This window comes from Bos indicus x Bos taurus, chromosome 10 (genome assembly GCF_003369695.1).
Source record: "Bos indicus x Bos taurus breed Angus x Brahman F1 hybrid chromosome 10, Bos_hybrid_MaternalHap_v2.0, whole genome shotgun sequence".
In the NCBI taxonomy this organism is placed as follows: domain Eukaryota; kingdom Metazoa; phylum Chordata; class Mammalia; order Artiodactyla; family Bovidae; genus Bos; species Bos indicus x Bos taurus.
In genome coordinates, this window is record NC_040085.1 from 50,556,927 (window position 1) to 50,569,412 (window position 12,486).

Sequence of the window (12,486 nt, forward strand, 5' to 3'; positions counted from 1 at the left end):
AAAGGACATTCAAGAGGGCAAATTTAAAAGAAACGATACATAACAAAACGAGTCAAATTAAAACATAAGTGCTATACCTATTGATCAGAGTAGTATAGCTGGGTAAGGACAAATCAAAGGAAGTTTTTTATAGGGTTTTCTGTGTGATAGATACTGATTCATGGCAAGCTGGAATTTCAGGAACTACTTGTGTGAGGAAGGAGTTGTGAAATTCAGTAATCTGTTTTGAGGAAAATGTTAGTCATTGCATTTTGGTGGCAAAAAGGTACAGAAAATGGGTTTAAGGTATAAAGATGAGTTTGATTTGACGTGAATGTGTATTAGGATAATTATTAGAAATACATATATGTTAATTAATGTTTCTTGACTCTGGCTATATATGAAAATCATCTAAGGTACTTTTAAAAAGTATTAATACCTACCCATTCTCACCCTAGGACCTATTAGACCAGAATCACTGGAAGATTGATTTTTGTGGGGGGAAAAAGGCTCCAAGTGATTTCAGTGTGCAGTCAGGGTTGAAGATCATTGGGCTGCTTCCATGTTTAATACTCTCAAGATACAAATGTGTTCTATATATTTTTAGGTAAGAGTGAATCTCATCTACCTGAGGCTGACGTTTCACTTTTGAAGCTAATTTCCTGTTGGAGAGACCAGTCTGTTCAGGTATGATAACAGTTCATTTCGTGAAGTTATTGGAAGAGTTCCTTGCTGCTACATTTCCTTCATATTCCCCTCTACCTGAGAATATACATAAGTAGGTACTCTTGTGTTTTCTTCCAGGGTATTTCATTTAATAGGACTGATACAGAGATTAACAATGAGGGAAAAGTGGAAAAGAACATGCAGCGATGCACCGAGTTAGGGGCATGAATAGAGGGGGCTGATGAAGAGGTGTTTACTTTAGTGCCCACTGAGGCAAGCGTTTATTATTTGATTTCAATATTAGATGGAAAGGTCCCTAGGCTTGTGAATCTGATAGGTATGATTAGAGATCATTTTTCTATCCTTTTCATTTGTGAGCTGATTTAGAGACCTCGTTTACTCAATGTCCAATTTAAGTCTTTTCCTTATTTCAAGGATTGTTTGTGTATGTGTGGATAGCTTTGTACATAATACAATAAATATCTGTGCATTGATTAGATGAATATTAACTGGAACTTTATTCTTCATGGGCTAAATAAATGTCACATTTGCAAGACAAGCATAGCAATAATGCCAATTACAAATGGTTATTTTTGGTTACAAGAAAACAAAGAAAGTCGATTCAGAACAGACTGTGGGGGTTGATACCATGAAACCAAATAACACAGTTGGGATGGTCATTAAAGCCATGGCCTACATGATTTGCCCCCAGCCTGACCTCTTTCCTCATCATTCTCCCCCGTCCTCACTAGCCACACTGATCTGCTTATTATATCTAGAACTCACGAAGCTCATTTCCACCTCAGGACCTTACTGTTCTCTCGGACTAGAATTCTCATTTTTTCCCATTCATCATTTGGATCTTTGCGTAAAAGCCAATTTCTCAGGGAAGTCTTCCCTGATCATTCCATCTAATATTGTCACTGTACCCTGTCTCTCCCCACTGCTCCAGTCACTGTCACAGTATCCATTTTTATTTTCTTTGTTAGGCTTGCTTTTAATGGAGATTTTACCATTTGTTTTTTGCTTGCTTATTTTCTGTCTTTTCACTGTTACAGAAGCTTGCTGAGAGCAGGGACTTTGCCTGTCTCACTCACTGCTTTCACTAATGCACAGAAAAGCAGAAGTGACAGCAGCCAGTTAATAAATATTTAGTGAATGTCTGAATAGCTATGAAAAAGCCTCTGTGTTAATCAAATAAACATCAGTATATGTTGACTTTACCAGCAGATTTGCTAGCACCGTGAAAGAGTCTCTATTAAAGACGGAATTCTTTTTTCCCCAGTAGCCAAAGAATTTCTCAGTGGAGAAAACAATTCTTAGGGAAAAAAGAATTAAGCAGAACATTTATTCTGAATTGCTCCAATTAAAGATCTTTTGTAGTTGTCCGTTTGACCATCAAATAAATTTTAATGTAGTTTGGACATATTTGGACTAATGGACCTTAAGGTTCTATGATTCTATGACCTTGTTAAAATGCTGGCAGCAGGACAAATATTACCAGAACATTTATTACTCACTCTGTATGAAGTTTAAGCTTCAAAGTTCTCTCATTTCTGCCACTAACCTGATAAATGATTCTGGAAGATAGGTTTAACTTGTTGATTATTTATTTTCCTCATGTGTAAAGTAAAAATGAGGCTTCCCAGGTGACGCTAGAGGTAAAGCATCCGCCTGTCAATGTAGGAAATGTAAGAGATTCAGGTTCGATCTCTGGGTTGGGAAGATCCCCTGGAGAAGAAAATGGTGACCCACTCCAGTATTCTTGCCTGGGAAATCCTATGGACAGAGGGTCCTGGCAGGCTACAGTCCATGAGGTCGCAAAGAGTTGGACATGACTGAGCATCTGAGCACAGGACAGATACTATAGAAATGAGAATTCCTGGGTCCTTCAGGAAAAACAGAGGCTGTTGCAAATATACATATAAATGCTTCAATAACCAATCCTCAAATTCCTTATAAAGGTGTTCATTTAAGCAGTTAAACATGTTAATTTGAATCTGCTTTTCAATGTATTTTAAGAATACTGGCAATGGTAATGATTTTGTAAAACAGAGCGAAATCCTACTTCAGAAATTGAAGGGGATATTTTTAAGCAAATAAGTAAGGACAAGTTAATTTTGCAGATGAAAGAGTTTGCAGATTGTCTCTTTTGTTTCTTACACATGAAATATGCCCGACATAGAAATAAATGCTGGAGAAGCAACAGCGAGTTTTGGGGTTGCTAACTTGCACATTTCTGAAGCAACACTAAAGTTCTTTGAATTTTATACTCTAACACTGGTAGGAGAAACCATGAAATCCAGGCCACCAGAGAGAAGTATTGTTTTTTCAAGGAAATGATGAAAAGACATGAAAGGCTAGTGTGAGTCTGACTGTTGGGAAAATGCTTTTATACCAGAAAGTCTGGACATTGAAACCATATGCAGGCCACAGGGGCTCTTATGAGTCTTCATAATGCTGTGTACTATTTTACAATACTTTGCTGTTTCAAGGTGTTAGCAGAAAACCATTAAAAAAATTTAGCTTGCTATGGCACCCCACTCCAGTACTCTTGCCTGGAAAATCTCATGGACTGAGGAGCCTGCTAGGCTGCAGTCCATGGGGTCGCTAAGAGTCGGACACGACTGAGCGACTTCACTTTCACTTTTCACTTTCATGCATTGGAGAAGGAAATGGCAACCCACTCCAGTGTTCTTGCCTGGAGAATCCCAGGGATGGGGGAGCCTGGTGGGCTGCCGTCTATGGGGTCGCACAGAGTCGGACACGACTGAAGCGACAGCAGTAGCAGCAGTAGTAGTATGGCACAGTGATACTTCCAGCTAATAAGTATGGTCCAGATGTGGCTCTCTTTTCTCAGTCAATGGATTTTCAAACTTCATTTTAAATCTGCACCTTCTTTTATAAATTGTAATGCTTCATGTATCTATCTTTCAGGAAAAACTATATATGCATTTGGGAGACAGCTTTATTGCATTGTGCTTTCAATTCCGGTTCATTATTATCATTACAAAGTTATATAATATCTATAGATTTTATATTTGTTGGGAAAAATTCTATGTATACTACCTATCTACAAAAATTATCTACTGTATTTACATGCTAGAGAGACTTAAGTATCGATAGTCAGAAACTATCATTAAATTTTACCTTCTATCATGTATAGTTTTAAAGTACACAAAATCTATTTCAACTCTATTTGCATGATTTTAGTGTTCAGTATTAGTTTGCAGAAGGAAATGGCAACCCACTCCAATGTTCTTGCCTGGAGAATCCCAGAGATGGGGGAGCCTGGTGGGAGGCCACCTGTGGGGTCGCACAGAATCAGACACGACTGAAGCGATTTAGCAGCAGTAACAGCAGCAGTGTTCAGTGTATAACAGATACCACAGCATTATTATATGCTTATATAAATTGTACCATGTCTCTGAGTATTGATCTCACACTGAGCACAAAATGCATATTTTGAGTTTGCCTCCAACTGGGTACGTGCCATTCTGTATTCACTTTTTAAGGTCTGTGGCTCCGATTGTCCTGCTCATTGCAGTAAATATGTTTTATCCTGCTGTTTCTACTTCATCTTGTTTTTTAATGATACTCATAGTAATTATTCCTGCAGTACATATTTATAGTGACATAGATGTTAAAAAATTACAAAATTTAACAATTATAAAATATGGTCAATCTAATAATTAGACATATTAACTGAAGTTCCATAAATCTCTGTATATTTTTAAGAAAGAATATTGATCCAGGTTGTTATAGAATATTATATCTGGTAGATAGAGGACATGCTAAATCACAGTCGTGAGAGGGCATCCATAATCCTATGGGAGCGTATGGCCAATCTGCCCATTCCGAGGGACAGACCATAGTCTGGATGTACTACAGGTCCAAGGATATCCTCCAATATCTTCCTGATTTTTATATGTAGAAACAGAAGCAAGTTCCATACAGCTTACTGTGATTGAAAGCTCTCATCTTAGCCTCTCTCAGCATCACATATTGTTGTTTGGGGGTTTTGGGTTTTTTTTTAATTGAAGGCTTTACAGAATTTTGTTGTTTTCTGTCAAATAGCAACATGAGTCAGCCATAGGTATACATGTGTCCCCTAAAGTCCCAGAGAAGTACATAACTTGTCAAAAGTTGCATTTGTAATAACTGTCATAGTCAGATCAGAAACTTGGACCTTCTCATTTCAGATTGAGATCTCTTTCTCTTTATACCACACCACTCATATCTTGGAGGCAGTGCTATCAAATAAATGTGTGATAAAATTAAAATGACATAAATTCAATGGTGTAAAATTATCCATGAATAATTAATACAGGTTTTCCCCTCATAATATCTATATGATAAGTGTGGTTTACTTATTGTGATCTAAAATAGTATGTTAGTAGATATCATAGCTAATAGTTAATATATGCTTCAGCATATGGTAGATATTAATAAGCATGAGTCATCAGTACCATAATGTGTAGAATTTTATGTTGTATTCATGGTATGCAACAGCATTCACAGTGTTGAATATCTCATCACATAATATGCATGAGTAAGGATTATGTACCTTTATTGTAACAGGCAGTACTACAATGTTAATAGATCCGGTGTGCAGTAGTAAAATCACATCATTCATGAGCCTTTTTGCCACAACCCAACCAAGCATCTGAATGGCCAAGAATAGGGGGATGATCAGTGATCAGGAAACTACTCTGATACTTTCTGGATGTTCCCTATATTTAAAACTCTAGAATAGAGTTTAGAATAGAGTTTCTTCTTCCCCTGCTGTTTACTGAGCATCTGCCATCAGCATAAACTCTCTGAGTGTCCCTAGAGCCTAAAAGTCTCACAAGATTGCTGTTTTTGTTTAGTTGCTAAGTCATGTCTGACTCTCTGTGACACTGTGGACTGTACCACGCCAGGCTTCCCTGTCTTTCACTATTTCCCAGACCTTGCTCAAATTCATGTCCATTGAGTCAGTGATGTTATCCAACCATCCTCTGTCTCCCCCTTCTCCTCCCACCTTCAATCTTTCCCAGCATCAGGGTCTTTTCCAGTGAGTCAGCTCTTCACATCAGGTGGCCAAAGTATTAGAGTTTCCGGTTCAGTGTCACTCCTTCCAATGAATATTCAGGGTTGATTTCCTTTAAGATTGATATCCTTGCTGTCCAAGGGACTCTTAAAGAGTCTTCTCCAGCACCACAATTTGAAAGCATTAGTTCTTCAGCATTCAGCCTTCTTTATGGTCCAACTGTCACATCTGTATACAACTACTGGAAACACCATAGCTTTGACTCTACAGACTTTGTCGTCAGAGTGATGTGTCTGCTTTTTAACATGCTGTCTAGTTTTGTCATAGCTTTCCTTCCCCAGAGCAAGTGTCTTTTAATTTCATGACTGCGGTTACTGTCTGCTGTAATTCTGGAGCCCAAGAAGATAAAATCTGTCACTTTTGCCACTTTGTTCCCATCTATTTGTCATGAGTGATGAGACCGAATGGCATGATCTTAGTTTTTTTGAATGTTAAGTTTTAAGCCCACTTTTTCACTCTTCTCTTTGACCCTCATTAAGACGTTCTTTAGTTCCTCTTTGCTTTCTGCCATTGGAGTGGTATCATCTGCGTATCTGAGATTGTTTATATTTCTTGATTCTAGCTTATGATTCATCCAGCCTGGCATTTCACATGATGTACTCTGCATGTAAGTTAAATAAGCAGGGTGACAATATACAACGTTGGCATATATATGTTCCTTTTCCAATTTTGAACCAGTTTGTTGTTCCATGCCCGGTTCTAACTGTTGCTTCTTGACCTGCACACTGGGTTCTCAGGAGACAGGTACAATACCAATCCACTTTACCACCACTGGATACCTCATGATAAACATCCCCCTTCCCTCTCCCCTCAACTGTGGTTCTTGACTGTCTATGTACAATAACTGGAAGGCAGGCTTTGCAGCGTTTTAAGCCATGTGAAACTATTTACACATATACACGGTTTAGTGAGATTTATTATTAAAGTTTTGTCTTTAATTTTCTGTATTTTTTAAATCAAGTGTGTTTAGTTAAATTGTACTAGGCATTCAGAAACTAAACTTGTCTTTAAGAACAATGTGATATATTCAAATTTTGTTTCCTGGTGAAAATGAAAATATTTTATGAGAAAGAATGGAGAATTTCTTTAAATTTTCCTTTTTTAATCTCTTGAGTTTTTTTTTAAAAGAACAGTATGATGACTTGGATGCTAGTTTCCAGTAGCTGCACTTCAGTTGTTTCTGATAGTAATTCTGGTGGAATGGAGCATTACAATTTATGTGAGGCGTTCAAATCAAAATTCCAGGCTTGGGGGTTTATATAAGACCCCGAGCATTTGTGAACCCTAAAAATAATTCAATTTAAAAAATAAATTTTACAGGTAACTGAAGCAATACAAGCTGTTCTTTTGGCAGAAGTTCAGAAGCACATGAAGACTTTAAGAAAGACACCAGTCAACAGTGAACCAGAGTCTGTGGCAAAGAATGGTGACTATGAGATGATGCAGATGCTGCCGAAGATTGAATGGGCCAAGGAACCTGAGTTACAGTGTACTACAGACACTTTTCCTCTGCAAAGTAAGTGCAAAATTTATTGGCAATCTCTTTCATCAGAACTTTTTCTACTCCTCAGAGCATATTGAGAATATGAGTTCACAATAAATCATTTCTGCAAAAGCCAAGCTAAGTGCCCTGTTTCTGACCTATTCTGCTATCAATTTCCTCATAATTGTCAAGTTTCTAATTCTAAATTATAATTAATAAATATTTTACAAAACAAAATTTATGTTCTTTGTTTAAGTGTTTTAAAGTTAAGACAGTAAAAATGAAAACAGAAGTAACAATAATAGCTTAATGGGACATATATTATAAGAATACTCTGATAATAATGGGTCCTAAATTTGTGTTCATTTGATAACATGATAATAGCCATGTGCTGTTTTTCGGGGTGGGGCGGATAAGAAATGAAATAGAAACTAAAAGTAAACTGTTTTATAGTTGGACCACTTGATTCATTCTGTAATAGATTTTATCACTGTAACTTTATAATCACAGTGTTTATGCTTTTGACTAGAAAGTGAATCTAAATTTCTGCTGAATAATGTTATCTGACTTTTTAGCCTGTTATCTGTGACTTAAAAGTGAAAATTAAAAAATAGTAAAATCAAGCAAAACTTTGATTTTCAACTTTGTTAGTAAGCTTTTGATGAAAAAATAAACATATAATATTATTATATATATTTCTCAGGAAAACATGTTACAAGTTTACATGTTTCAGATTATTAAAAAATTTTAGATACTTCTTTTAGCTCTTTAAAAGAGATTTTATTTGGGACTCAGAAATGTTGCTATATTTAAAATGTTAAATCTTAAAACAGGTATTATTCTTTAAAATGTATTATATTTATTTCTTCTTTTTATTTTTATAAGATTACTGATTAGAGAGCACTATGCAGTGAAAGAGGATATGTAGCAGAAAAAGGCTTTTTCAAAGAAGGCCAAAGATCAAAATAGATGGACTATTTCCTAGTACCAAGAAAGTCACTGAGGCTGGTAAATTCAGATAGTAATTTGTTAAAACTCAGTGGTGATTTCAAAGTCACTTGTTTTTTTGTTGTAAAGAAATTAGCTTTAATTATCTGGCAAATTTACTCGCTTTAAGGCCTTCCTGTTTGTTCATGTCACATAATTGTATTTGTATTACACCTTTCAAACAAGAAGTAGAAAAATTCCTTTTTAAATTAATTGCACTGACTACGTTTGTGTTCTTGATTCATTTGGAGAGACACCTGTAGTGTCTCTCCAAAGGCAGCTAGTGTCATTCATCACGTGTTAATTCTCACTTGGTGGTATTTCTGTTACTTATCCCTAGTGTCTAATTTATCCATTGGCCCATAAGCCTCATTTCTGGTTGAGATATTCTTGGCAGGCTATCAAGGTGAAATTTTTATGAGTTTTGCCATCACATGGCTTACTCATTATTTGAAGTTTCATCAGATTGGGCTCTCTGGTGAACCATCATAATTGAGAATTATTGAGAATTATTAATTCTATGGAACTGAATCTTACTGTGACTAAAGAATCTGGATCTTAGTAAATATTATCTATCTTTATCATTATTGAGTGATCCTTTAGAAAATTTAGGATTAGCTTGTGATAAGAATTGGAACACAAAAATATTAAAACTACTTGATATATGTTGGTGGATTAAATTTAGAATATTTTATTTAAAATAAGTATAATATTTTCACAAATAAGTGTATATTCTCCTGGGAAACAGTCCTTATATGAAAATATTAACTCCAATTGCAAGTATATAGGAAGCAAATAACAAGCATTGAAGAGGAAAATTTGCAAGCAATATTATATTGGATACTAACATTGCCATTTTTCCTCTTTTGGAAAAAATAAACAAAACTAATTTTAAAACTATTCAGAGGAGCTAATAATTACAGGAAAAGCTTTAGATCTTTACTAGTGGTATACACTGCACTACTTGATGGAATTTTAAAAAATAAATAACTAAAAAGCTATTTTATTTATCTCAGATATCCTGATTCAAAGGTTAAGAGGATGATGTAGGTGGTATTCACCAAATATGATTATACCTCAAATTTTATAGGCAGATTTACTTAGCTTTAGTGTGACTGCAACATATCATTTTATCAAATGTTCTTATGATAAATGGTTTATATTGTTTAATTTTATCAGGTCCTTGCTCATTTTTCCTCTATGAGTTTCCCATTCTCCCTACTTGTTTTTGTTTGTTTTTCTATTTTCATTTATTCTTTCTTGGTTCCTTGATTTCTTGCACTTTATTTGTAAATCATTTCAAAAGTAACAGATGAATTTTTTGTATAGATACTCATAAACTTCTTTTATGTTGGGTATAGTATGTTTGGCTTATTAGTGCTGTGGTAATATGACAATAATATTAATATATCATAAGGAAAAATAATATTAACAGCAACAGTTATTGTACTCTTACTATGTTCTAACAGCTGAAAAGAACTACTATCTGAGGAAGAGAGATTTCCATGGTGCTACCTAGGCTTTTCCTGACATAAGCCTCTATAAATATTTAGGTTAACATACTAATTATGTATCTTTCTCATGCACATAGAAATAAATAGTACTTGGAAAAAAGTTCATTACCATACTGGGTATCTTGAATGTCTCTAGTAGTGTATCTCTTGCACTTTGAGACATGCTTCCTATTATTATTTCATTTTTTAAATGAATAAACTGGACTTAAAGAAGGTATATGACTTGTCTAAAGTCACCAAATTACTAAAAACAAGGAAACAGTTCCAGATATTCTCTTAAACACTCATTTTATCCAATAAGCTGCATTTTCCACACTTGCAGCATGAAGGAAATTTGCTCTAAATCAGCTTGATCTGAAAATTGAATAATTTATTGAGTGGTTTTCTTAGATTTTTATTCCTCTCTCATAAATCATACTTTCTATTAACAAAGAAAATGCAGAATGTTCAATCGTTGTCATCACAGCCCTCATAAAGAAAATCACCAGGTTTCTTGAAAGGTTTGTACATGAGATGGAAATCAGCAAAGTGAGAACTGAAGCACAATGTGTGTTTGCACCTTATAATTTTGTATCTTATTTTTCAGTGTTTTCACTTGTTACATTTCACAGCTTGTATTTTATTTGAGGTCTTAATATTTGTGAATCAGTATTTTATAGGAGATCTGTGAATTTTATCTGAGTTTACAGTTTTATAACGATCACACTGCGATCTACTTGAATCTCTTTAATAAGAAATTGTATAATTAGCACTCACATTTGAGGTTAAGATTTACTACTTTAAAAAACAACAATAGTTTCTATTATTAAAATGCTTTAGAAAGCTATTTCCCTTCAGTTTTTTAAAAATGTTATTTGGATCAGTTTAAGCAAGTACTCTGAATTGTTTCATTAAATAAATTGGTTGAAATAGAAATGGAGGCTTTGTAGATAAAACTGTCACCATAGAATTACTGGCTGAATTTAAATTCATGTTAAACTGTGTGGTTGTGAAGATGATACATCAAATAAGGGTATTGCAAATAATCTTTATTATGTGCATCATTTTCAAAGTCTTATCTGCAAAGTTAAATAATGAAAATGTGCTCTTTAAATAAAACCATTATTTTGTAGTAAATCAAGGTATATTTAACAGAAAAGTTTTGTGATCCTGGTGGCCATCAGTAGAAAAACCGGCACAGGACAGTTTTCATCTGCTTGTTGAATGTCTCAGAAGGAAATCTGTGTAGTTGTAGAAAGGCTTTGAAATATAGTATCTGACTACCTCATAGGGAAATTCTTTCCTGATATTGTTAGTTATGGTAAATACATCTTCCTTTTCCTTTGAGGCCTTCAGGCTGAGAAGGCCAATGCATTCTTAAAGGCACAGAAGTAATTTAGAAAAAATCTGTGTAAGGCAAGTGAGCAAGGAGCAGAGAAGTAATGGGGGATCATCATAGAATGCCTTTTGTGTATCAGACTGAGGTCTTAAGCTTTCTCTCTGAAATGGGAGAACAGACAATGGGCACATATTTTAATGGGATCTCACTGCCTAAAGTTCAGGGCCATGAGCAGAAGCTGGGAGACCAGTTGGAAGGCCTTATAATGCTAATCCAAATGATGGCAGCTTGGAACAAATATGGTGGCTTGGTTGGAGAAGGTGAGAAGTGGTCAGATTTTGAATGTATATAAAGGTGCTGTGCTCAATTGCTCAGTCATGTCTGACTCTTTGCAACCTCATAGACTGTAGCCCGCCAGGCCTCCAGGCTCCTCTGTCCATGGGATTTTCCAGGCAAGAATACTGAAGTGGGTTGCCAAAGTATTTGCTGATGAAATGGATATGGAGGAGTGAGATAATCAAAATCTATACTTGCATTTTTTCCAACAAAAGTATCCTTGATCCATAGATTGACCTTGGTAAGCTGATTTGATTCCTATGTTGGGTAGTGCAGTATCCCACAGGATATTCTGGGTAGAGAATGGAAGATTCACTTCCCAGAAGGCTGCCTCTCCTATGTTCAGTTTCAAGTGTCCCTGCTCAGATGACCTACAGATTTTATTTTCTAGCATTAACTAAAGTAACTCTCAGAAAATGAGCAAAAGTTTCTAGCCAAGAAACTAAGATTGAAGATAATTCTAATAATGCAATCTTAAGCAAAAAAGCACTGTTGTGTGTGTATGTGTGTGTTAATGTTCTCCTTTTGAAATTCTTATTTTCGTGTATATTTTAGAATGGACTTAATGTTGATATACTAATAGGATGTATATTATTTATAAAAAACATACATATACTGGTGATGCATGCATCAGAGTTCTTTGTATTTTCTGCAAGAAAGTATCCCAACCGTAGCCTTTGGGTGGACTCAGAAGGCAGATATGATAAGCTTTTGGTTATGAAGGGATGGTAACTTGATATTCTGTACTGCATACTGTGCTAGCTCCAAAACTTTGAATACATCTTTATGCATCACTCCTCTATGCCTCTGTGTACTGATCCATGAATTGGTGGTACACAGAGAACAAATTGGAAATCCCCAGTCGAAGACCATAGTGTATCAGATGCTATGGGTGAGTTTGCAGGAACACATCACAGCAGTACCTAACCCAGATTTGAGGTCAAGAAGACTTCTTTGAAGAAGAGATGCCTAATGCAAGACTTGAAAGATCAACATAATTTAGCCAAGCACAAAAAGCTGGAGTAGGAGAAGGCAGCTGTTTCAAAGACCACTGAAGACACTTACGCCCTTTTCTTTCTCCCCAGAATTATCTGATCCATACATGCATAAA

General features: G+C 35.4%; 1 protein-coding gene across 1 annotated transcript in view; it reads left to right on the forward strand.

Annotated features, from left to right (window-relative positions):
* Positions 1–12,486, forward strand: part of WDR72 (WD repeat domain 72) — a 225,819-nt gene that overhangs the window by 141,450 nt on the left and 71,883 nt on the right. Inside the window, exons 17-18 of the mRNA XM_027553965.1 lie at positions 587–666; positions 7,058–7,253. Coding sequence (XP_027409766.1) covers positions 587–666; positions 7,058–7,253 — 276 coding nt within the window. The remainder of the gene's footprint in view (positions 1–586; positions 667–7,057; positions 7,254–12,486) is intronic.